Genomic DNA, 26,506 nt, shown 5'->3' with positions numbered 1-26,506 from the left:
GCAATGAGCTATGATAGTGCCACACCCTAGCCAACAGAGCAAAACCTTCTCTAAAAGAAAGAATGAAAAGAAAGAAAGAGAAAAAGAAAAAGAAGAAAGAAAGAAAGAAAAAAGAAAGAAGGGAAAAAGAATAAATAAAAGGTAAATGGCAAAAGGTTTTGGGGAAAAGGAGCCTGCAGAGCAAGAATTAGGGGAATCAGGAATGAGTGACAATTTGGAGGTCAGTGGTTCTGAGCTACAATACCAGTCCTGTTTTGTATAAATTGAGACTCTCATTCCTAAAATGGACTGGCTGTCTTGCAGAGTTTATAAGGACTATAAGAGATAACCATGTGACTTATCTAGCACACAGTAGGTACCCCATGAAGAGTAGCTATTACAAGGTAAACTAAGACATTTACCTTTTCCTCATTTTGCTACCCACTCTGTCCCCAAAGCAAACTCCAACTAATTCCTTCCAAAACACCATCTTTCTCTTTGCCACCAGCGCCCCTGGCCTTTTTTTTTTTTTGAGATGAGACTCGCTCTGTTGCCCAGGCTGGAGTGCAGTGGCACCATCTCCACTCACTGCAAGCTCCATCCCATTGCATTCTCCTGCTTCAGCCTCCTCGGTAGCTGGGACTACAGGCACCCGCCACCACGTCCGCTAATTTTTTTGTATTTTTAGTAGAGATGGGGTTTCACAGTTTTTGCCAGCATGGTCTCGATCTCTTGACCTCGTGATCCACCCGCCTTGGCCTCCCAAAGTGCTGGGATTACAGGCGTGAGCCACCGCGCCCAGCCAATCCCCACCACTTTTGAACACTTCTACTCTCCAGTCCACCCATACATCCTGCAGTCAAGCCAGAGGAGGGAAAACAGAGCAAAAGAAAATATTAAAGGAAGTAACTTTAAATCAGTAACTTTGAGAAAAATATTTAAGTTCCAATATTGTGTGTGTGTGTGAGAGAGAGAGAGAGACAGAGACAGAGAGAGAAGGAGAGAGAAGGCCTTTGTTAAACTGGGTAACTCCAAATCCCAGGAAAGTAGAAATGGGAATTTTTATAAAAGCATGATGTATCAGTAGAACGGAAATAAATCACCAGGTTTAAATGTGAATGTGTGACTATGGGCTCCAGTCTTCAGGGACTGGATGTTCACATGTCCCAGTCCGGGACGAGGAAAGAGGAAGGATTAAAAGAAGAAGAAGAAAAAAAGCATTGTGGTTTAACAGTTCCTACAGGTTCCTTTTTTTTTTTTTTTTTTTTTTTTTTTTTTTGCTTTTTTAAAAGCTTGCCCCATAGCGATGGGAACATCTCTGGTCTCAGATGAGTGCTGGGAAGGAGGGGACTTGCTCCGGGCGCAAGTTTGCGCGGAAGCGCGACTGGACCTGGGCTCTGAATCTGGGGATCCGGGGTTCTGCACCCAGTCGTCAGCTTCCTCATCCGCAGAGTGGCCCCCAGAAGCCTCCGGGTGGTCGCGAGGGTGCTCTAAGGTTCGGCCGGGGGCTAAGGTCGAGTCCGGCGTCCCGCGCCCAGTCCGCGGGAGCTCTCGAGGCTCGCAGCGCGGCCGACCTTTGCCAGTTCGTGGGCGACTGGCACTTCGGTGCCCGCAGGCTCCCGAGGGTACCTCGCGAGGCCCGCCCAGTCCTCGGCGCCCGCCCCTCCGCGCCCCACGTGACTTCCTGACGGCTGCAGGGACTGCCCTTCCCGGGCTAGGTTTCGTTTCCTCAGCAGCCTCGGAGCGCGGTTGTAGTAGTCGCGTCCCGACCCCTGGGAGCACCATGGCACAGCTGTGCCCCCTGGCCGAGGAGCTGTCGTGCTCCATCTGCCTGGAGCCCTTCAAGGAGCCGGTCACCACTCCGTGCGGCCACAACTTCTGCGGGTCGTGCCTGAACGAGACGTGGGCCGTCCAGGGCGCCCCATACTTGTGCCCGCAGTGCCGCGCCGTTTACCAGGCGCGACCACAGCTGCACAAGAACACTGTGCTGTGCAACGTGGTGGAGCAGTTCCTGCAGGCCGAGCTGGCCCGGGAGCCACCCGCCGACGGCTGGACGCCACCCGCCCGCGCCTCTGCACCCAGCCTGGGTGCCCAGGTGGCTTGCGACCACTGCCTGAAGGAGGCCGCCGTGAAGACATGCTTGGTGTGCATGGCCTCCTTCTGTCAGGAGCACCTGCAGCCGCACTTCGACAGCCCCGCCTTCCAGGACCACCCGCTGCAGTCTCCCGTTCGCGACCTGTTGCGCCGCAAATGTTCCCAGCACAACCGGCTGCGGGAATTTTTCTGCCCCGAGCACGGCGAGTGCATCTGCCACATCTGCCTGGTGGAGCATAAGTCCTGCTCTCCCGCGTCCCTGAGCCAGGCCAGCGCCAACCTGGAGGTAAGGAATGGCCCGGGAGGGCGCAGAGGGCAGCCTGGGCCTACTGGGTGATGCAGAGGGGCCACCGGGGGCCTCTCTGCCACACTCTGGACGCCCTGGGGGAGATGGGCCTGAATTCGAGACTGAGGCATCTCCAATGTCAGACTAGAAAGGCGCTGGGAGATTATATAGTCCTCTGCCATCATCCATGAAGACAGGTTAGGTTGCTTGCCATAAGCCTTTGTCTGATGGTATTTATTTTTATTTTTTTGAGACAGGGTCTCGTCCCTCTCACCCAAGCTGGAGTGCAGTGGCAGAATCACAGCTCACTGCAGCCTTGACTTCCCGGACTTAAGGGATCCTCCTACCTTAGCCTCAAGAGTAGCTGGGACCACAGGCTCGCTAATTTTTTTACTTTTTTGTAGAGATGAGGTTTCGCCATGTTGCCCAGGCTGGTCTCAAATTCCTGAGCTCAAGCGATCTGCCCACCTCTACCTCCTAAAGCGCTAGGATTAAAGGCGTGAGCCACTGCGCCCCACCATCTGATGGTGTTTAGTAGAGGGTTTTGAATGTCAACTGTGAACCTTGGAGGTAACCTCTGTTCCCTCACGAAGTCCTGGTGGCACCCAGGAGGTGGATATGATTTAGTTTCATTTTACTGTTGAGGATACTGAGGTCCAGAGAAATGAACTTAGCCTGACCTAATGCAGTAAATGGCCATGCAGGCATTGCGACCCAGGTTGGTTCGATTTCATAGTTTGCATTTCTCCCCATGGACCAGCCTCATATCCAGGTCCGTAGAGTCTGGAGCACCAAACAGTCCAGGAAGCTTGAGGTCATGTAAGCAAAAGCCTTTGGTGGGCCGGAGAGTTCGTGTGATCAGGAAGGGTTGTTATTCGAGGCCTAAGAGGGAGGGTGGGGAGCCTCCCAGTAATCACTGGATCAGAACCACAGGGAGAGCCAACACTCTTGCACCATAGTGTCCTCTGTCCTGGCCGTGTGACTTTGAGCACAGGGTTTGGCCCCTGGACCTGGGTCCTAACCAGTATAGTGAAGCTGTGGGACTAGGTGGATTCCTAAGGGCCTTTCAGGTCTGCAATGTTTTTAGGTTGTCTGGGGATCATACCTTTCCCTTGTGGACTCAAAGCAGAGGCTGAAATCAAACCATCTTTTGTTACATCAGCCTAAGATCCAAAGCATGGCCTGATTTCATTTCATTCTCACAGCACCTTCAGGGAGAACAAGACCCGTCTTCGTGTTGTCAAAGGAGACAGTAGCCTGAGCAAGGTCAGAGTTGGGGGTCTGCATCCAGTTTTGTGTAGCATATAAGCTTGGCTTTTTTTTTTTTTCCTTTTAGAGACAGGGTCTTGCTGTGTTGCCTAGGCTGTTCTTGAACTTTCGGCCTCAAGGGATCCTCCCATCTCAGCCTCCTGAGTAGCTGAGACTACAGGTGTGCCACCATGCCTGGCTATAAACTTGGCTTTTTTTTTTTTCTTTCTTTTAGAGACAGGATCTTACTCTGTCACCCAGGCTGGAGTACAGTGGGGTGATCATAGCTCACTGTAATCTCAAACTCCTGGGCTCAGGTAATCCTCTTGCCTCAGCCTCCTGAGTAGGTAGTACTACAAATGTGAGCCACCACACCTGGCTAAGTTTTAAAAAATTCTTGTGTAAAGACAGGATCTCACCATGTTGCCTAGGCTGGTCTTGAACTCCTGGCCTCAGTGCTCCTCCCATCTTAGCCTCCCGAGTAGCTGGGACTACAGGTGTGCTACCACCGGGCCTGGCTGTAAAATCAGTTTTTTTTTTTGAGACAGAGTCTTGCTCTGTTGCCAGGCTGGAGTGCAGTGGTGCGGTCTCTGCTCACTGCAACCTCTGCCTCCTGGGTTTAAGCAATTCTCCTGCCTCAACCTCCTGAGTAGCTGAGACTACAGGCGTGTGCCACCATGCCCAGCTAATTTTTGTATTTTTAGTAGAGACTGGGTTTCACCATATTGGCCAGGCTGGTCTCAAAGTCCTGACCTTGTGATCCACCCGCCCTGGCCTCCCAAAGTGCTGGGATTATAAGCGTGAGCCACCACGCTCAGCCCATGTATATACATTTTTTAATCTTTTCTTTTAGAGACAGGTTTTCACTCTGTCACCCAGGCTGGAGTACAGTGGCGTGATCATAGGTCACTATAACATTAAACCCTGGACTCAGGTGATCCTCCTGCCTCAGCCTCCTGAGTAGCTAGGACTACAAGCGTGTGCCACCACACCCAGCTATTATTTTAAAACATTTTTTGTAGAGACGGGATCTCACTATGTTGTCCAGGCCGGTCTTGAACTCCCAACCTCAAGGGATCCTCCCACCTCAGCCTCCCAAAATCCTGGGATTACAGGCGTGAGCCAGGAGCCTGGCCTAAACTCTGCTGTTTATTCCTAACAACAGGCCTTCCTCTGCCAATGCCTGCCCTGCTGTCCTGACTTGCTGAGTCCTATAACAGGTCTGCTTTTTGAGCCCTGCTACTGCTGCCCATCACTGTTGGCAGAGCCAGTCTCAGCTGGGCAATGCCCTTGGCCTTGGGGGTTGGGTTGTCTTGGCCACTGGTATGGGCGGACTTGAGACTGGTGCCTCCCATGTGGAAGACCCAAGTCTCCAGTCTGTGAAGGGATCCTCAGAATTTCAAAAAGTCCTTTATCTTTGATTAGGGGATTATTGCTGCTACCAAAGTTTTTGGGTCACTTTCCTTTGGTCTGGAGTCATGTGGGCACCATTCATAATGAGAGTACTACTGCATATGTTTGATTAATGGCGCATCAAATCTTTCAAAATACAGGGCTCAGGGTGTAATGCTATGAGCAGCTCTTGAAAATGAAGCAGTTGGCAGCCTTGGGGTGTTATGAGGTCTCTTCCTGCTCGGAGGCCAGCAAGGCCGGATGTATATAGGCCTGGTCTTTGGCCCACACCTTATCTTGGCCACTGTTAGAGGCCAGGTCGAAGGGCAGTGTCACAGAGGTCAAGTTTGAAACATCATGAGCAGCTTGGGCTTTTTGGATTGAGTTAGTGTGGCCTTGGTCCCTGCCTCCAACCCCTACATGTGACTGTCATTGGGTTGTTCAAATCCAGATTCAAAATCAGGTTCCGCCCAGAATATCCTGGGTGGAGTTGAAGAGTCTGGAAAAGTGGAAGAGAGGGCCAGAGTATGTTGAGTCTGCTAGTTTCAGGAAGGAAATGGTTTTTTTCTGGAAATCTCCAGCATGCTCTTTTTGGACATGTGTCTATGATTTTTATATCGGGATCTTAGCTGTGCCAGTTACTAGTAGTGTAGCTGGGGCAAGTCACTTAATTGTTCCATGCCTCAGTGTCTTTGTCTGTAAAGGCTGGGTAATTCCTACCTCGTAGTGTTGTTCTTAGCTTTAAGTAAGTTAATACAGGAAAAGCACTAGAACAGTGCCTGGCATACAGTAAGTGCACAATAAATACTAGCTGCTCTTGTTACAGTGGTGGTGATTTGCCTTCCTGTTTCTGTGCCCCATTATTTCATCTGAGCAAAGAGGCAGGAGACTCAGATATTGGTTATGAAAATTAATAGAAATCAGATGAGGATATTAGCTTCCTTCATATACAGTTTGCCTTTGTTTCTGGAGGTGGCTAGGATTGAGCAGATTTGTGGCTGGGCTTCAGCCCCTGTGAGCTGCTTCATCTTTTTTTTTTTTTTTTTTGAGATAGGGTCTCACTTTGTCACCTAGGCTGGAGTGCAGTGATGCCATCTCGACTCAATGCAGCCTTAACCTTCCGGATTCAAGCGATCCTCCTGCCTCAGCCCCCTAAGTAGCTGGGACTACAGGTGTGCACCACCATGCCTGGCTAATTTTTGTATTTTTAGTACAGACAGGGTTTTGCCATGTTGCCCAAGCTGGTCTCAAACTCCTGAGCGCAAATGATCCACTTGCCTGGGCCTCCTAAAGTGCTAGGATTACAGGCATGAAACACTGCGCCTGGCTGGCTGATTCATCTTCCCAGCCCTTGGTGGTCCCAGTCTACAGTGAGCCTTGGACTCTGATTTCTGTCTCCCTGCCCTGTGAAGCTGACAAAGGCTCCCAGCTTTGTTCTGGGATTGGCAGATGCCTCTGGAGTGAACATCCTTGATATCAGGCTTATCTCTTTGAGCCCCCTTCCCCCTTCTCCTGAACCTTGACTTCTTAATCCTCTGCTTGATTGGCTCTCCAGCGTCTTTTAGCAGATCTCCCCCCTGCCCCATTATTTGGACTGCTTTCCTGGTTGTTTGCAGTGGGAGGACTGGTCTGACTGGCCCCACCTGCCATTACCGAAGCAGCTGTCCCAGCTCGTTCTATTCCTGTGTGAGCTTGGCCACCTTGCTGTCTTCCTTGGCTGAGTTTCACTGGCTGTAAAATGGGTAATTAGAGAAGAAACTCATAATAATATAAGCTGACATGTAGTATGTTTTTCCTAAGATCCAGGCATTGGGCTGAGTACTTACATGGTTTCAATTAATCCTCCCAATATCCCTGTGAGCTGGGGACAGTTGTATCTATTTTGTGTCCAAGAAAACTGAGATGAAGGACACAGTTGCACAGCTGGGAATTGGGACTGGAACCCTGGTCTGTACTGTCCTCTGAGAAGGATGAAGGGAGGTAGTAAGTATTAGAATACTTCAAAAAGCTCCAAGCAGGCAAGGCTCGGGTGACAGAACTTGGGGTGGTAAGACTTGGGTGGAGTGGAAGAGGAAGGAATCTATCCTGTGGGATAGATCCAGGGACGGCTTCTGGTGGGGCTTGGCTGAAGAGGTGCATTCTCACCCTCATTTGTTTTCCCTGCAGGCCACCCTGAGGCACAAACTAACTGTCATGTACAGTCAGATCAACGGGGCGTCGAGAGCGCTGGATGATGTGAGAAACAGGCAGCAGGATGTGCGGGTGAGTGGCAGGGCTCTCCGAGGCCAGCCCTGCCCTGTGGCTTTCCTTGCCTTCCAGGCAGGACAGGCGTGGCTCTGACCATGACAAGGCTGGTGTTGGGTGCACTCACGGTGTCAGGATGAAACATCAACCTTGCAAAGCATGCAGATAGCTGTGTGTCCGAGAGAGATCCTTTGCAAACCCGAACTGAAAATTACCTGTAAGCCCAACTGTGGGGGAAATCATTATAAATTAGTGTTAAAAAGTAGTAATTCAAAAAAATGATTATGATATAAAGTGGGAGAAAAAGAGGAAGCAAAAGTGTATACCTCCTAGGGTTGCATTTATTTACAAAAAGGAAGTATATTAGTTTTGTAGGGCTACTGTAACAAATTGCCACAAACTTGGTGGCTTACAACAACAGAAATGTATTCTGGCAGAGCTCTGGAGGCCGGAAGTCCAAAATCGAGATGTTGGCATGGCCACACTCCCGAAGTTTCTAGGGGAGAACCCTTCCTTGCTTCTTACAGCTTCTGGTGGCTCAGGCATTCCTTGGCTTCTGACTGCGTCCCTCCAATCTCTGCCTCTGTCTTCACATATCTGTCTCTTCTTCCCTTAGTGTCTTCCATCTCCAATAAGGACCCTTGTCACTGGATTTAGGGAGCACCTGGGTAATCTAGGATGATCGAATCTCAAGATCTTTAATTGCATCTGCAAAGACCTCTTTCCTCAGTAAGATTACAGTCACAGGTTCTGGTATATGGACATGTCTTTTGGGGGCCCGGCATTCAACCCATTACAGACAGCATGGAAAGAAACTGAAAGGGAATATTATGGAAGGATCATAGTGGAAGTGTTGGAGTGGTAAATTAGGAATGGTTTTGTTCCCTCTGTTTTTCAGATTTTCAATACGTTTAAATTGCTTTTAAATGGAAAGATCAGATTTTTACCCCTTTTCAGAGCTGCAGCACCCAGTTTTATTGCAGCAGTTATGGTTTAATTAGATGAGATCTAGGTTAGAATACCAGCTCTGTCACATACTAGCTTATGTTGCTTTGGTCATGTTGACAGATCTTCGAACCTTCGTTTCCCAATTTGCACAATGGAATCACAACTTTCTGAAGATGATTGTGAGATAAATGAAAGAATGCACGTGAAAGTACCTATATTTGTTAGAGGGCAGGCTATACTGCTGTAACAAAGATACACCAAAATTCAGAGGCTTAAATGTGATCGAAGTTTATTTTGCCAACTGACAGTCCAAACCCACACATGAGTAACCCAGACTAAGGGTTCATGTGATCATTCAGGGATTAAGGGTTCTCCCTTCTTATTACCCTACTATTCTACAAGGTATTGTCCCAACCTCTTTGGCTGAAGCTGAGTTACCATTACATCTTTGTTCTAGCCTGTGAGAAAAGGGACAAAGAGGAAGTGGAGGACAATAAGCAATTTTCCTTTACACAAGTGATACAGTGTTGCACATATCATTCCTGGGCATGGGTCATTGGAAGGAGTTTTGTCACATCACCTAGCCTAGCTGCAGGAGAGGCTGGGAAATGTAGTCTGAGTAGCCACATGCTCAGATGAAACTCCAGGGATGTTCTCTTACCAAAAGGAAAAAAGGGAAAATGAACACTGGGGGACACTTGTAGTCACATTAGAAGTCGCACAGTAAAAGATTGGCAGAGAAGTCTGGGCGCGATGGCTCACGCCTGTAATCCCAGCACTTTGAGAGGCGAAGGTGGGTGGATCATCTGAGGTCAGGAGTTCAAGACCAGCCTGGCCAACCTGGTGAAACCCCATTTCTACTAAAAATACAAAAAATTAGCCGGGCATGGTGGTGCATCCCTATAGTTCCAGCTACTCGGGAGGCTGAAGCAGGAGAATCACTTGAACCTGGGAGGCAGAGGTTGCAGTGAGCTGAGGTCATGTCATTGCACTCCAGCCTGGGTGACAAGAGCGAAACTTCATCTCAAAAAAAAAAAAAAAAAAAAATGACGAAGAAATACTTGAATTCCTCTCTTCCAGTCTACTGTCCTTCTTGTGTGTTTTTCTCTTTGTTATGTTTGATTCTGAGCTATTGTCTTAGTCCATTTTCTGCTGGTATAACAGAGTACCACAGACTGGGTATTTGCAAAGAAGAGAAGTTTATTTGGCTCAAAGTTCTAGAGGCTGAGAGGTCCAAGAGCATGCTTCCAGCATCTGGTGAGGATCATCCATGGCAGAAGGATGGAAGGCAGGAGAGCGGGACAGGAAAAAGGAGGTCAAACCCTGTGATAAGGACATAAATCCATTCACGAGGGCAAAGCCCTCACAATCTAATCACCTCAATGGCAATTCAGTCTCAGCATGAGCTTTGCAGGAGACATTCAAACCATAGCAGCTATTGAGGCTACCCAAGATGTGAAACAAAATTGCAGCTGCTAAAGCAGTGCTGTCCAGCAGAAATGTAGGAGTGCAGATGTAATTTTAAGTTAATTTGAATAGTACATGAAATTTATTTTATTTTATTTATCTATCTTTTTTAGAGACAGGTCTCACTCTGTCACCCAGGCTGGAGTGTAGTGGAGCAATCATAGCTCACTGCAGCTTTGAACTCCTGGGCTCAAGTAATCCTCCTGATTCAGCCTACCCCCTTCACCCCCCACTATCTAGGAATACAGTCCATCTAATTTTTTTTTTTATTTTTGTAGAGAAAGGGTCTCTCTGTGTTGCCCAGGCTGGTCTTGAACTCCTGGCTTCAAGCGATCCTCCTGCCTTGGTCTCCCAAGGTGCTGGGATTATGAGCATGAATCACTGCACCTGACTGAGATTAATTTTAATATTGCAGTTTATTTAATTTGGTATATCTTAAGTATTATTCTTTCATCATATCATCAATTTAAAAGTTTTAAGGTATTTTACATTCCTTTTTTTGGTATGAAACCCTTGAAAGCCAGTATGTATTTTACACTCATGGCAAGTCTCAGTTTGGACTAGCCACATTTCACGTGTTCAGTAGCCACATGTAGCAAGTGGCTATGTTATTGGAAAGTACAGTTCTAGAGCATGATATTCTCTAGAACTTTTGCAGAGCTGCATCCTGACTTTTTATTTTGTTTTGTTTGTTTCATTTTATTTTATTTTATTTTATGAGATAGAGTCTTGCTCTGTCTCCCAGGCTGGAGTGCAGTGGCACCATCTTGGCTCACTGCAACCTCTGCCTCCTGGGTTCAAACGATTCTCCTCCCTCAGCCTCCCAAGTAGCTAGGACTACAGGTGTGGGCCACCACAACCAGCTCATTTTTGTATTTTTAGTAGAGACAGGGTTTCACCATGTTGGCCAGAATGGTCTTGATCTCTTGCTGACTTTTATTTTTAAAAATTGCCCATGAATCACCTTTAGCTTAAGAAATAAAATATCATCAATGCAGCCCCTCCCATCTGTTTCTTCCTTATTCTACCCCCTTCCTCTCTTCCAGAAGTAACCACTCTCCTGAATTTATTTATTCATTCCCACACGTTTCTTTGTGCATATAACCATTCTGTTTGTTTCTAAGCTTTGTTGAAAGAGCATCATATGATGGATCTTCTTCTGCAAGTTTTTCTGTCATGGAGATTTATCCAGGCATAGCTCCAGTTTATTAATTTTTGTAACTGTTTAACAGTCCGTCCTATGAATAGCTCCCAGTCTTTGCATCAAGTCTTCTTCTGATGGATGTTCAGGTTGATTCCAGGTTTTTGCTACTTCAGACAATGCTGCCTGTGAACATTCTTATGCATGTCTCAGGGGCAGGTGGCTGCGATTTTTTGTAGCATAGATTCTTAGGACTGGAGCTGCTGAGTCATAGTGTATGAGCACCTCCAAATTTATTTGATATTGTCAAGTTGCTCTCCAAAGTGGTTTGTTCTCCCACAAAGTACAGGTAAGAGTTCCTGGAACTCCACATCTCACCAGCGCTTGAGGCTGCAGCCTTAGCATTTTTGCCCCTTTGATGAGTGTCCTCTTGCCTTGGCCCTCTCAGATGAATGCAAACAGAAAGGTGGAGCAGCTACGACAAGAATACACGGAAATGAAGGCTCTCTTGGACGCCTCAGAGTCCACCTCGACAAGGAAGATAAAGGAAGAGGAGAAGAGGGTCAACACCAAGTTCGACACCATTTATCAGATTCTCCTCAAGAAGAAGAGTGAGATCCAGAACCTGAAGGAGGAGATTGAACGGGGCCTTACCGAGGGGGATGAGTTCGAGTTTCTGGAGGTGGGTCGCCACAGGGCATTGTTGAATGTTTTCTTTCTTTTTTTTTTTTTTTGCCTGAGATCATGCTGTTGATGATAAGGCCCTCAAGGAGCTGGGGACTTGAAGAGGTCACTGGAAGCATCCCTGAGACACATGCTGTATTAGTTTTCTGAGCTGGGCAACAACTTACCACAAATGTAGGGGCTTCAAAAAATGTATATTTATTCTCTCAGAGTTTCTCTGGCTCAGGAATCTGGACATGGCTTTATGGGTGGCCTGCATAGGGTCTCACCAGGCTACAGTCTGTGAGGGATGGCCAGGCTGTTTCCTTTGGAGCTCAGGGTTGTCTTGTGGTTGTTGGCAGAATTTAGTTCCTTATGGTTGTAGGACTGAGGACCCCCCCGCCAATTTCCTGCTGGTTGTCTCTCAGATTGATAGCTGACTTCTTCAAGGCCAGCATGAGAATTTCTCCTCTAGAAAGGGGCAATCCCTCTTTTAAGGGATTTTACCCGATTAAGTCAGGTCCACCCCAGATGACTGCCCTTTTGATGAACTCAAAATCAATTGATTTGAGATGCTAATTACACCTGCAATATTCCACCCCCTTTGCCATATAACCTAACCTAATCACAGGGGTGATATCCTATTTCATTCACCATCCTGCCCATACTCAAGGGGAGGGCATTGTATAGGGTATGTACATCAGTTGGGGTCGGGGGCTTGAGGGCCATCTTAGAATGTTGCCTACCACACACACTCCACCTCTTCCTCCCATCCTTCCTCCAGCAGCCCCTGGAAGTGTGTGTTAGTAGTCCCTTTTGCGTTGCTATAAAGGAGTACCCAAGACTGAGTTATTTATTTATTTTATTTATTTATTTTGAGATGGAGTTTTGCTCTTGTCACTCAGGCTGGAGTGCAGTGGCATGATCTCGGCTCACTGAAACCTGTGCCCCCATGTTCAAGTGATTCTCCTGCCTCAGCCTCCCGAGTAGCTGGGATTACAGGTGCACCCCACCACGCCCAGCTAATTTTGTATTTTTAGTAGAGACAGGGTTTCACCATGTTGGCCAGGCTGGTCTCGAACTCCTGACCTCAGGTGAGCCACCCGCCTCGGCCTCCCAAAGTGCTGAGATTACAGGTGTGAGCCACTGTGCCCAACCAGACTGAGTAATTTATAAAGAAAGGAGGTTTATTTGGCTCACAGTTCTACAGGTTGTACAAGCATGGCACCAGCATCTGTCTGGCTTTTAGTGAGGCCTTTGGTGAGGAAGGAAGCGTTTACTCATGGCAGAAGGTGAAGCTGGGAGCAGGCATGTCACAGGGTTAGAGAGGGAGCAAGAGACAGAGGAGGAAGTGCCAGTTTCCATTAAACAACTAGTTTGTGCAAGAACTTACCTGTTACCATGGGGAGGGCACCAAGCCATGCATGGGGGATCCACCCCCATGACCCGAACACCTCCCACCCTGCCCCATCTCCAACACTGGGAATCACATTCCAACGTGAGATTTGGAGGGGACAAACATCCAGACTGTATCAAAGTATCTTTCTAAAGCATGGGCCCCCTGCTATTTCTGGCCTCATGTCCCTTAGCACGGCCTGCAGGGTCCTGGGTGACTGGGCCCTGCCTGTGCCAGCAGCCTCATCTCTTATCACCCACCCCTGGGTCATGCCCCGTGCACTCACTGTTCCCCAGACACAGTGGGTGTGGGTGGGATGCCATGCCGGGCATTCTTACCTAGTGAGTCGTATCCTTCCAGGGCCTTGGATCCCATTGTCATGCCATATCGGTGTTCGCAAGCATGCCACACTGCTTCTACAGTAGCATTGGGTGATGTTGTTTCAGACGTGCATTTTTTCCTGGCTGTTTTGACTGTAAACCCATCTCTTATTACCCCCATTCATCCTCCTGCAAATCTGACCAGCACATAGCAGAGTGCTTGGCATATAGTGGTGTGCCCCATTGGTTGAGTGACCTGCAGCTCTCCCTGCAAGGCCTAGATTCCTTGTTCAGATCAGGGGGTAGGGAGACAGTGCAGAAGTGAATGGGAACCTTCTCTCTGTGCACTGAGGCCTGATGCATGCCTAGTCTGGATGGCGTTAAGTTTCATCCCAAGTGCTCATTCCTGTCTATTGGAGTAGCTGCCCCAAGTACTCGAAGGATCTGAGTGCACATGTAGGCCTCTTGATACTGTACAACCCTATTTTTCTCAAAGTTTGGGACTTCCAGGAAGACTCTCCTTTCCCATAAGATATTCCCAGGCTGGAATCCACATCCCTTGAGATGTTCCTGTCTGTTACCAGAATGTGTGATTAGAGCTGTTCCCCTAGGATTGGAGTGGTCCCGAGTTTCCTGTGCTTTTCCACCCTCACTAGAAAAGTGGAATGAACATCGTCCTGGGGGATCAAAAGACCTCAGTTCCAGCTATGTCTGTGCCCCTAGCTGGTGGAGTTCCTGGCAGGCTACCGGCCATGTCTAGACCTCAGTTTCCCCATCTGTAAGATGAGTGACCTCTGGGGTCCCTTCCAGCTCCAGATTACTGTGTCTTCAAGTGTTATTTAAACTCCTGGTGACCTCTGGCCTGTAATTTGAGAAGGCTGATTGAACTTAGCACTCATGGGCCTAGGGGAGAGCTTCCTGCGGTTGGTGAAGACTGAGCCTAGGTCCCAGTTTCACCAGAGCTGCCTGCACTAACCCCCTGGCATGTTTCAGAAAGCATCAAAACTGCGAGGAATCTCAACAAAGCCAGTCTACATCCCCGAGGTGGAACTGAACCAGAAGCTGATAAAAGGCATCTACCATAGCACCTTAGACCTCAAAAACGAGCTGAAGCAGTGCATCAGGCAGCTCCAGGAGCCCACCCCCAGCTCAGGTGACCTTAGCAGCCCCCTGTGCTGCCCCCTGTGGAGCCCTGTAACCCGATGGGTCCCCTCAATGTTTTGGGATGGGAGACTGGGGCATGATCCCGAGCACTGGGGCCTGAGTTTCAGGGCTCCTGAAACATCCGCCCTCCGTCTGGAGGCTGGTGGGGAGTCTGCTTCATCCTGACATTTTAGGATCGTTCCTAAAGCATTTTTGGGGACTTGATGTTCATGCTTGGACTTTCTGAACAGATAGGCTCTTTTGACCTGTGATCTTGAGGCCAACTTGGATGGGTTTTGAATGGGCTAGGGCTTGTTACTGTATTTGGTGGGGGAATGGCTCGTTTGGGGGAGAAATCTAGAATTCCTCTGACACCCCCTTTTCATTACCCCATATCCAATCCATTGCCAAATTTCACTTCTTTCAATCTCCTGACTCAGTCTGCTGATCCTAGTGCTGCTTGCCTGTTCTCCATTGCCATCACCTGTCGCCCCATGACTGTGGCAGCTTCCTAAACCCTCTGCATCTGCTGCGGCAGCCAGAGAGATATTTTCATGTTGCAGAGCTCATGTCCTGGGACCTATTCTGCTTTGCCCTCTCACTAGGCTTCCCATTACTCCCTAATGCAGACCAAACCCTTGACCCTGGTCTAGAAGCCAGCTCAGGCCCTGTTGGTCTCTCTCTAGCCCCAAGGTGCCCAAGATCTCTCTCCACCCTCCTCTGGTGCATCTCTCTGCATTCAGTTCCTCAAATATGCAAAACTTCCTGCCACAGTGCCTTTGTATTTGCTCTTCCCCACTCTCCAGAAGGCTTGAACTCCACCATCTTCACTCATTAACTCCTCTCACCCTTCAAAGATCTCCAAAACATTACATTTATAGCCAGCCTCCCCTGCCACTGCTCCCACTCCTCAGACTGGGCCCGGGGTCCTTATCATCCTCCTGGGGCTCTTGCATGGGCAGTATCGCACTCTTCCTCGGGTTCCCCATATATCTCCTCCATTAGGTTGTGATCTCTATGAGGTCAGGGGCTGTGGCTTATTTATTTATTTATTTATTTATTTATTTATTTAGAGACAGGATCTTGCTCTGTCGCCCAGGCTGGAATGCAATGGCGTGATTATAGTTTACTGTAACCTCAAACTCCTGGGCTTAAGTGATCCTCCTGCCTTAGCCTCCTGACTAGCTAGGACTATAGATACACAACATCTTGCCTGGCTAATTAAAAACAATTTTTTTCTTTTTTTTTTTTTGAGACAGAGTCTCACTCTGTCACCCAGGCTGGAGTGCAATGGCCCAACCTCGGCTCACTGCAACCTCTGCCACCTGGGTTCAAGCATTTCTCCTGCCTCAGCCTCCCGAGTTGCTGGGATTACAGGCATGTGCCACCACACCTGGCTAATTTTTATATTTTTAATAGAGACATGGTTTCACTATTTTGGTCAGGCTGGTCTCGAACTCTCGACCTCAACTAATCTGCCTGCCTCAGCCTCCCAAAGTGCTGGGATTACAGGCGTGAGCCACTGGGCCCAGCCTAAACATTTTTTTTTGTAGAGCCAGGGTCGTGCTCAGTTGTCCAGACTGATCTTGAGCTTGTGGCTTCAAGTGATCTTCCTGCCTTCGCCTCCCAAAGCACTGGGATTACAGGCTTGAGCCACTGTGCCTGGCCTGTCTGATTTTTCTTCAACACTATTTCCCTAGTGCCTAGCACAGAGCCTGGCCCATAGTAAATCTCTGTTGTGTAGCCCAGGATTGGACTTGAATGTCAGCTTGGCCTGCCGAGTGTCCTTGCAGAAGGGCTTCTGAAATCGGTGGCGGTGCAGCCCCATTGTGGAAGTGCTGCGTGGGGGCAAAGCTATAGGTGGCTGGTATGTGGGAGGAGGGGAGAGAAAGAACGGTGGGAAAGGAACAAGTGTTGACCCAGCCTCCGCTGCATGACCTTGATTTCATTCAGGAGTCACATCATCCATGAGCAAGGTGAAGTCATCCCCATTGTGTGCTCGAAGAAACCAAAGCTCAGAGAAGTCCAGAGGCCACAGAGCTGGGTGCTGGTGGAAAAAAGACTTGACCCTCGCTACATTTTAAGTCAGAGAAAAGAGGGAACACACCAAACTGGTTCTTAGATCACCTTGTTTGTAGTTCTTGTAAAGGATGGGATGGGGAAGGTTGGAGGAAATGGCTGTCTGTGTAAACCCTCTGCCTGCCCAGCGAACCATGGCAAAGCTGGCTTCTAAGGTCAGTGAGAGGAGCCACACACACTGGGCCCTTCTTCTGTGACACAGGTGACCCTGGAGAGCATGACCCAGCGTCCACACAGAAATCCACACGCCCTGCGAAGAAGGTCTCCAGTAAGTAGCCCCACCCCTGTCTCCATGGCAACAGCATTGGCTGTGGCCTCCCCAGGCTCTGGCCAAGTCACTTCCAGCCCATCCCAAGTCACGGTGGATCCTGGACCTCAGTGGGAAAGAAGTTGGCGGTAGTCCCCACTGCAGGGGGTTGCAGGGCTGTGGCAGAAGCTCCCCTGTCCATCAGCATTGCATTTTTGGGCTGCCTGGAACGGCAAGATGCCGGAAGCTGGCTTGTTTTGAGAAATATTTACTATACCCAAGTCCCTGGGCAGAGCCTTGGGTGAGGAGACTGATGGTGGTCCGGGAAGGGCGGAGGCTAAACCTCCTTGGCATCTCAGCAGCGTTCAGTCTTCTGGGTTGTAATGGGCTTCTGCTATTATCACGTTTCTCAACCTTTTTTTTTTTGATTTCTCACTATTGCCCTCCTCCTGCTTCATCCCCTGAACCATTTGAGAAAATTTTTTTCCTAATTACAACCCATGAAATTTTAATACCTCCCATCTACTGCATAACTGTTTATGTTCTGTGCTTTTACACATAAAAAGAGTAATCTTTTTTTACTCCCCCTCCCCTAAGGATCCATTTTTGCCCTCCTAGGGGTACTATCCCCCTCATTGGGCAGGCACCTGCCATTGACATAGGGGTTGGGGAGAAGAGTGATCCTGTTCTGCAAATGTGGACAACAGTGATATCGAGACCACAAGATGATTGTGAGTGATGAGGGGACACTGGCTGTGAGAGCTCTTTATGAGCCGTATACCACTGAGATGTCCATATACTGCTGACATGTCCATATACCGCTGACATGTCCATATACCGCTGAAATGTCCATATACCGCTGAGATGTCCATATACCGCTGAAATGTCCATATACCGCTGAGATGTCCAGATGTCCATATACCGCTGAGATGTCCATATACCGCTGAGATGTCCATATACCGCTGACATGTCCATATACCGCTGAGATGTCCATATATCGCTGAGATGTCCATATACCGCTGAGATGTCCATATTTCGCTGAGATGTCCATATACCGCTGAGATGTCCATATACCGCTGAGATGTCCATATACCGCTGAGATGTCCATATACCGCTGAGATGTCCATATATCGCTGAGATGTCCATATACCGCTGAGATGTCCATATACCGCTGAGATGTCCATATACCGCTGAGATGTCCATATACCGCTGACATGCCCATATACTGCTGACATGCCCACATACTGCTGACATGTTCATATACCACTGACATGTCCATATACCACTGAAACGTTAGCTGTCATTGCTTCCCTGAAAAGTCAGTGTGAACCCAGGAGGGCTGGCTGCACACTGCTGGTGTTGGGGGGATGAGAGAGCCAGGGCTTGCTCTTTTTTGTTGTTGTTGCTTGTGCTTAGTGTTTAGGCCTCCTGTAGCAGGCAGAGTGTGGTATCGGTCCCAGAATGGAACAGAGTCAGGGCTAGGATGCCTGGTGCAGATGGAGGAGAGAGCCCTTAGCTGGGCCGGAAAACTTCAAAGGGTACTTTGTGTGAAAAGGGAAGTGAAAGAGCAAGTGGAAAAGTACTGTTGGCCTGTGTTCTTCCTCAGTCACCTTCCTCTGAAAGCTCCTCCCTCGGTATGAATGAAGGAGCTGGGGATGCTGGCCAGCAGGCAGGTGTGTTCCCCGGTGAGGTGAGATCCTCCTGTCACAGCAGAATGACACCCTGGAGAATAAAGTTCGGGAATGAATCGAGGCTCCTGTAGGCTGAAATGGGGAAATAGGGGAGGAGGGAATGGACTAGTCCCAGTGCAGAAAGATGTCTAAGGGTAGGTGATGAGGGAGGTGCCTGTGCCCTAGACTGATGTCACAGCCTGGGCCTCCCAGGATGCTGGTCCACAGGGAGTAGGTGGGAAAGTGGCAGGAGGTGAGGAAATGGGGCAGAGAGTGAGCGATGGCGAGTATGTGACTCTGAAGTAGGAGAAGCGGTAGTGGGGGCTTCGTGGTGTGACAGAGGTCTGCTGGGGAGGTAGAGGGTAATAGGAGAGAGTGGGGCTTATCTGTGATGTCAGGTGTCCTGCAGGTGGGCAGAGATATGATTTCAAAAACACCCTTTTTTGTTCCGGTGTTGTGGAAGGTGGCAAAGAAGGAACCTGGAATCTTCTAGCCCACTTGAGTGGACTTTGGACTCACCTGGAGGGCTTGTATGCCACAGATTGCTGGTCTCACCCCCCAACCTTTATGATTCAGTGGCTCTGGCTTGGGGCCCAAGAATTTGCATTTACTATTTTTTAAGAGACAGAGTCTCGCTCTTTTGCCTAGGCTGGAGTGCAATGGTACGAACAGAACTCATTGCAGCCTCAAACTCCTGGGCTCAGGTGATCCTCCTGCCTTAGCCTCTTGAGTAGTTAGGACTATAGGCATGTGCCACCAAACCAGGCTAAATAAAACAATTTTTTTTTTTTTTGTAGAGATGGGATATTGAAATGTTGTCCAGGTTGATCTTGAACTCCTGGCCTCAAGCAGTCTTCCCACCTCAGCCTCCCAAATTGCTGGGATTGTGGGAGTAAGCTACAGTGCCTGACCAATAATTTGCATTTTTTAGGGGTTCTCCGGTGATGCCACTGCAGCTGGCTTGGGCACCAGATTTTGAGAACGACTATTTTAGCCAAACTCAGTTCCTGCTGGTAGACACTCCAGATATTTTTAAAAGATTTGGCAAGCTTTTTCTTTCTTTCTTTTCTTTTCTTTTTTTTTTTTTTTTTGAGACAGGGTCTCATTTTTTTTGCCCAGGCTGGAGTACAGTGGCAAGAACACAGCTCACTGCAGCCTCATCCTTCTGGGCTCAAGCAGTTCTCCTGCCTCAGCTCCCAAGTAGCTGGGACTACAGGTGCGTGCCACTAGGCCTGGCTAGTTTTTTTTTTTTTTTTTTTTTTTGTAGAAATGGGGTTTCCCCATGTTGCCCATGCTAGTTTCTAATGCTTGAGCTCAAGTGATCCCTGCACCTCGGCCTCCCAAAGTGCTAGGATTCCAGGTGTGAGCCACTGTGCACCCAGCGCTTGGCAAGCTTTTTTTTTTTTTTTTTTTTTTTCTGATTCCCTATTTGGTTTTTATTTGTGTTTTTTCCTTTATGGAAATATGATTTACCTGCAGTAAATCTCTTTTCTCCCTGCAGTAAATCTTAAATGTGCAGTTAGATCTATTTTGACAAATGCATACATGTGTTCCCATTATCCAAATCAAGATGAAGGATTTCCCTTGCTCCAGAAAATTCCTTCATGCTCCTTATTAGTCGGTCCCTGCCCCCACGACCGCTCATGCTGGTTTCTATCACTGTAGATTCATTTTGCCTGCTGACTCCTTCTATTTTTCAAGTTAAAACATCCTTTTATTTGTCTGGATCAAATTCATGCACATGAATGTTATTATTTTGAAAATGTCGTTGTGTTGTGCCTTAAAAGATCTTAATTCTGAAAACTTTCTTTTGCAGAAGAGGAAAAGAAATCCAAGAAACCTCGTAAGTTATGCATTTCTGCAACTGTTTGTTTCTTGAGACTGCCTGAGCACAGAACTAAATGCTGGTAGCGAGAGTTGACCTCGCTCATCAGGGTTCTGTGGTGGGTTCTATATGAGTCCGTTCTGTAATGGCAACAGGCCTGAGGCTGGAGGGGAGGACAGCATAAATGAGATGAATAAGGTAACTTTAGCCTTGTCTGGTGTCCCCTGTGTTGCTCTGCTGTTCAGGCATGTGTTTGTAGAAGCAGGTCTTAATCCATGTGGAAGGGAGTAGAGGCCATCCCGTTGCTCTGTATCATGTTTCTCTTTCCTTACCCCCAGCCTCTGTCCCTGCCTTACCCAGCAAGCTTCCCACATTTGGAGCCCCGGAACAGTTAATGGATTTGAAAGAAGCTGTCTTGGAGGGTGAGTTATCACAGGCAAAGAGCTTTGGGTTGTCTTCTCGGAGTTTGTTCTGCAAATCGCTCTCTGTTTCCTCTCCCAGCTGCAGCCAAAGCCACCAGCTCCCATCTGAACTCAGCATCTCTCAAGGCCAAGGTGCTGGAGACTTTCCTGGCCAAGTCCAGACCCGAGCTCCTGGAGTGTGAGTAGCTTCGGGGCTGGTTCTGTCTCTTCTGTACCGCTCTGTGCAGCTCTCTGAGGCCGCTGGCTGGCTGTATCAGCCACTCCCCTTCACTTGTCCTCTACTTTGTTGCTCCCTTATGTTCTCCCAGTCATCAGTGCCTTTCTTTACTTTTCCTAACCAGCTCAGATTTCACAATCGGTGGTTTGACTCTCCCTCTTGCCATCTAGTCTGGCCCAATTGAGCTCACCTTTCTCTGTGGGTGGGCACCTGCATGTCCCCTGCAGAGAAGGCAGGGCGATTGTGGTCACCAGCCTTCACCGGGCATCCCATTGCCGGCACACCTGCCCTGCATCTCCTGTCTCCTCCCCACTACTCTCCAGAGCCACCATTCCCAAGACTTCCCACTGGCCATAGCTCCAGCCTTCTCCCTGTCCCGCCCACCTTCTGCTTCACGGAAAAGACAGACTCTGTAAAAGGGGCTCCCCCTGCTCTGCTGTCATTGCATCTGCATCCACCATGCCCCCTTTCTCGCCTCCTGGCCCCTTTCCCAAGGCTAGTCCCTGGCCCTGGGCTCTGGAGTCTGCTCCCCATGCGCTCTCTGGAATCTTCTGCTCTTTCTTAGGCCTTCCCATTCCCATCTCTTCACCCTTAGCATCTCTACCTAGGCTTGCCTATCTGTAGCATGTTTACATCTCTCCAAATCACAAAAACCCAGCAAAACTGTCTCAGCTACAGCTCTGTTTCCTGCCTCCCTTTCATCCGAATGCTTGTTAAAAATACAAATTACTAGCTGGGTGCGGTGGCTCATGCCTGTAATCCCAGCACTTTGGGAGCCCGAGGTGGGTGGATCACCTGAGGTCAGGAGTTCAAAACCAGCCTGGCCAACATGGCAAAACCCCATCTCTACTAAAAATACAGAAAATTAGCCGGGCATGGTGGCACATGCCTATACTCCCAGCTACTTGGGAGGCTGAGGCACGAGAATCACTTGAACCTGGGAGGTGGAAGTTGCAGTGAGCTGAGATTGTGCCACTGCACTCCAGTCTGGGCAACAGAGCAAGACTCTGTCTTAAAAAACAAACACAAACAAAAAACCCCAAAAAACAAATTCCTGGGCCCTGTTCCAGTCCTACAAGATCAGACTCAGGCAAGCACAGAAAGTTGTATGTTTAGCTCATTTCCTCCATGATCCTTTTGAGGACAGTTGGGGAAAAGCAGCTCTGCAGATTGTCTACATTGGTGGCTCTCAGCTATAGCCACGTGTTGGAATCCTGGGGAGCTTTTAAAATCCCTGATGCCAGGCTGTCCCCCAGACTGGTTCATTCAGAATCTCGGTGTTTGGCTGCCCAGGGTTGCAGTGTGGGGCCGAGGTGGGAGCCTGAAGTCTAATCCTCGTGCCACTGCAGTCTGACCTGTGTCCTGCCCTTGACCCAGGCAGCTCTGAGGTCATCAGTGTCCTCTGTGTCACAAAATCCAAGGGATAAATCTTTCAGCTTTTATTTAGCTTCACCTGTCAGTGGCATTCCTCCTTCTTCTGACACTCTCTCCTCTTGCCCCTTGAGCCACTATACCCCCGGGGTTTCCACCCACCCCTCCTTTGCAAGCTCGTCCAACCTGGAAGTGGGTAGAGTTCCGTTGTCAAGGCCAGGCCTAGGGCCCTCCCACTTTCCGTCTTGTTTCCTCTGCACCCATATGCAACACTCCAGGCAGCACCTGCCAGTGGTACCCACTTCCATGTGGTGGCCAAAACCAATCACTGAAAAATATAGCCCTTCCTTTATCATAAGCAGCTGCAGCAGGCTTGGTGGGGATCTGTGGGTCCCTTGCTTTCTCAGGGCTGGCCTTCTTGTAGCCCGCCGCTGTCCCTGCCCCGCATGAGAGGCCCAGACCAGCCCTGGGCTGCAGCTAACTCTTGCCCAAGCTGCTAGCAGCGGTGCTGAACCACGTTTCAGAAGCTGCTGTGCACTGTGTGGCAGAGCCGCATAAGCCGGGAAAGTAAAGTTCTATCAACTTAGGGCCTTTTCCACCCCCAGCTTATTCATTTTGCCTGGGGGAAAACTGGGGCTTCAGTGAAAAGTGTCATGCCCCGAGCCACCTAGCAAGTGAGTAGGGACAAAAGAGACTAGGGTGAAAGCCCAAGTCTCTTGGTTCCCAAGTTCCCAAGCTAGGTTTGTCCCTATCTGCCTTGCTGCCCCATAAGCTATCTCCCATGGGTCCAGGATTGCTTGTGAGGGCGGAGGCAGAGGAGATTGAGTATGGGGACGACACTAAGGGGAGCTTAATCCTCAGATGTCCTGGAACTGCTTGTAAATGGCAGAAAGGGTAGGGAGGGCATGCTCGTGTCACACCAAGAATATAGTCAGGCCATGTCTCTGCTTACAGACCTCGCTTGGCTCCCTGCTGCCCACCAGTTAAAGTCTAGACTCCTGAGCCCTTCCCTTTCTAGCCCCGTCATGTTTCCCTTCTCCTGATGCATCTGTGTTCCTAGCTACCCAGCTTCCCCAATCCCGGCACATGCCAATCCTCTTGGCACTCCATGGCTTCACCCTCACTGTTCCTTCTGTCTGGAACAGCTTTTCTTTCTCTGTTCTCTGTCTAGTTCTCATCATCTGTTACTCGGCTCCAATTCCAGCCTGCCAGTGAAATGTTCCCCAACTGTAGCATCAGTTGCCTTGTCTCTGTGTCCCTACAGTGTGTGCCTACCCTTTTGGCAGAGTGTGAGTCTCATGGTGTTGTTACTGATGGACTTGCCTTGCTTGTTGGAGTGTGAACTCCATGAGGCCAGGCACCTTGTCTCTCTGGTTCACGTTTGTGTATCTTGTGCCAGAATCTGGTGTCAGTCAGGTGCCTGGTAAATGGTTTTGGATGGATGAATGGACAGACATATGGATGACTGATAGATGATAGATGGCTGGCTGGCTGGACAGAATGGATGGATGAATGGATGGATAGATGAGCTGATGAATAATGGTAGGTAGATGGATGGATAGATAAATGGACAGATGGATAGATGGGTGGATAGATTAATGAATGAATGAATGGATAAATGCAAAGGCAGAAGGATGGATAATAAGTGGATAGATGGATGAATGGAAGAATGGATAGATAGGTAGATAGATGGGTATATGGATAGATGGATGGATGGATACATGGATGGATTGATAGATACATGGATAGATGGATAGATGGATGAATAGACAGACAGATGAGTGGATGGATGGACCAATGGGTAGATGGGTGCATGGATGGATAAAACTAGTGAATAAATAGTACCACTTTGGGAAAGGTCTAAAAGTGAGAGCACTTTGGGCCCCTTGTAATTAATTCCTTGGGATGATGTTTTCTCAGATTATGTTAAAGTCATCCTGGACTACAACACCGCCCACAACAAAGTGGCTCTGTCAGAATGCTATACAGTAGCTTCTGTGGCTGAGATGCCTCAGAACTACCGGCCGCATCCCCAGAGGTTCACATACTGCTCTCAGGTGCTGGGCCTGCACTGCTACAAGAAGGGGATCCACTACTGGGAGGTGGAGCTGCAGAAGAACAACTTCTGTGGGGTAGGCATCTGCTACGGCAGCATGAACCGGCAGGGCCCAGAGAGCAGGCTTGGCCGCAACAGCGCCTCCTGGTGCGTGGAGTGGTTCAACACCAAGATCTCTGCCTGGCACAATAACGTGGAGAAAACCCTGCCCTCCACCAAGGCCACGCGGGTGGGCGTGCTTCTCAACTGTGACCACGGCTTTGTCATCTTCTTCGCTGTTGCCGACAAGGTCCACCTGATGTATAAGTTCAAGGTGGACTTTACCGAGGCTTTGTACCCGGCTTTCTGGGTGTTTTCTGCTGGTGCCACACTCTCCATCTCCTCCCCCAAGTAGGCAGGCTGTAGACACTTGGGCTGACTGCCTGCAGAGGTCCCAAGACCCTAGTGAAAATGCAGCAGGCAGAACTCTCCTTGGAGAATTCCCCAAGAGGTGCCAAGCGTTGGGAGCATGGGAGGGGAGCTGGTGGGAGGGTGGGATATGGGATTTAGCCAGGAAAGAGGTGAGGGTGATTGTATTGTAGGTGGGGCGGCATTTCCACCCCTTGGTGCCTATCAGGGCAGGGTGACTTGCTCCCCATTGTTCTGGAAATCTCCAGGCTGCTGGGCAGCTGGGCAGAGCTCTGGGCAGTGAAGTCATGAGTGCCTGATTCCTCTTAGAGAAAATCCATAGCTACTGTAGGTTCTGTCTTGGGTCACTTGGATCTGAAGGCTGCCCCTTTGCTCTCTGGGGTAGCCTTCAGATCTTGGTGTTTTCATTACTCGCTATAGATGTTTTTAAAATTCCAAAGTCATTGAGTTTCAATATTATATAACCTCCATTATCCGCATGTTGGGGCTCGATCTCCTGGTTATTAGCTGTGCTTGAGGAAACATCCACAGCAGTCTCTACCCAGAACAGAGTTTCCTAAAGAAGCATGCCCTCTTCCTCCACTGGAACATAGTGCATTCCCTTCCTACCCTGCTCACCCATCGCCCCCCACTGATGGTTTTCAAACAGGAAACTTTTCAGCTAAGGCTTCAGACCATGATTGGAATGAGCCTGTGTTGGATTTGTGATTCAAGATCACGGTGACCCTGATCCAGTTTGGGTGGAAATCCTTCCCAAGTATCATGAGAAGCATCTTGGCAGAGATGCTTTGGTGGCAGCCATGAGCTTTGCTGGAGGCCTTGCTTCCCACAGCCTTGGCCGAGGGGCAAGGAACTCTGCCAGGCGAGGGGGATGCTGTCCTGGGTCAACAGAAGCCTGGTGGGTTTGCTCGTGTTAGAGTGTCCTGCCTTCTTACTGACAACTCTCCTCAGTGATAGCCTCTCTCCCCTGGATTGTGAGATATGGAATGACAGTGCAGGTACCACTGAGGCTAGCACAGTCAAGCAGCCAGCTAAGCTGGATCCCTGAAGCCTGCTATCACGCAGACAGGCTGTGCAGCTGCCTCAGGGACCACACTAGGCCACTTGCTGGGGTGTCAGCCTATCACCAAAAGGGTCTTTTAGCAAACCTCATGGGGAACAGGAACATTCCTGTTCATCCCTGGCCACAGGCTGCAGACCCAGCACTGGCCCTCGCGTGAGTCAGAGCCTGGGGCTGGCCCTAGTCCCTTCTACTGCCTTCCTCGTTTGAGCCAATTCTATAGGCCCTAGTCCCTTCTACTGCCTTCCTCATTTGAGCCAATTCTACAAGCTCACATTGATCAGGGAGGGAAAGAGCTAAAGAGGGTCACACAAGTGGCTATTTTCCCTGCAGTGTTTCTGTGCGGTGAAAATAACCCAGTCCACTAAGGGGCGGGAGTGAATGGATTGCTGGATTTTCCCCAAGCTCCTTATAGCCTGATGTCATCAGGATGTGAGTGTGAGGAATTTACCCTCTTAAAATGAAATGAGTCCAACTCTGGGCTTTGCTTAGAGGAGAGCTCCTGTCAGGCTTTTTATAATATGAAAAGAGGTCACCATTGGGGAAGCAGAGACCCCAGACCTTTTCATATGGAAATTTGAGAATGCATCTCAGGCCTTGTGCTGGAACTCTAGGGCACTCTAGGCAGGCTCAGAACACTTGATATTCCTTACAGGTACACACCTGACATGCAGGTACATACCTGATCGGTGTCATCTCCTAACAAGGATTTTCAGTTCCTCGAGAGCAATAATCTTTGTAGGAAAGACATCCCTGCAATAGGTGATATGTGGTCCTTAGAAGTTTTCTTCCTTTACTACTTGGAAGAAAAGTTCTTTGGTGATTCTTCT

General features: G+C 49.1%; 1 protein-coding gene across 1 annotated transcript; it reads left to right on the top strand.

The window, feature by feature from the left end:
• The first annotated feature begins 1,670 nt into the window (after positions 1-1,670).
• Positions 1,671-25,095, top strand: TRIM25 (tripartite motif containing 25). Its single transcript, XM_033183595.1, has 9 exons — positions 1,671-2,359; positions 7,166-7,261; positions 11,248-11,481; positions 14,172-14,331; positions 16,603-16,668; positions 20,134-20,160; positions 20,481-20,564; positions 20,644-20,742; positions 24,073-25,095. The coding sequence occupies exons 1-9, from the start codon at positions 1,763-1,765 to the stop codon at positions 24,600-24,602; spliced, it is 1,893 nt and encodes a 630-aa protein (XP_033039486.1). The 5' UTR covers positions 1,671-1,762; the 3' UTR covers positions 24,603-25,095.
• The last annotated feature ends 1,411 nt before the right edge of the window (positions 25,096-26,506 follow it).

The sequence above is a fragment of the Trachypithecus francoisi genome, unplaced genomic scaffold, assembly GCF_009764315.1.
Source record: "Trachypithecus francoisi isolate TF-2019V2 unplaced genomic scaffold, Tfra_2.0 Lachesis_group20, whole genome shotgun sequence".
In the NCBI taxonomy this organism is placed as follows: Eukaryota; Metazoa; Chordata; class Mammalia; order Primates; family Cercopithecidae; genus Trachypithecus; species Trachypithecus francoisi.
The sequence above is the reverse complement of the archived record's forward strand: the minus strand, read 5'-3'. Positions and strand labels throughout refer to the sequence as shown.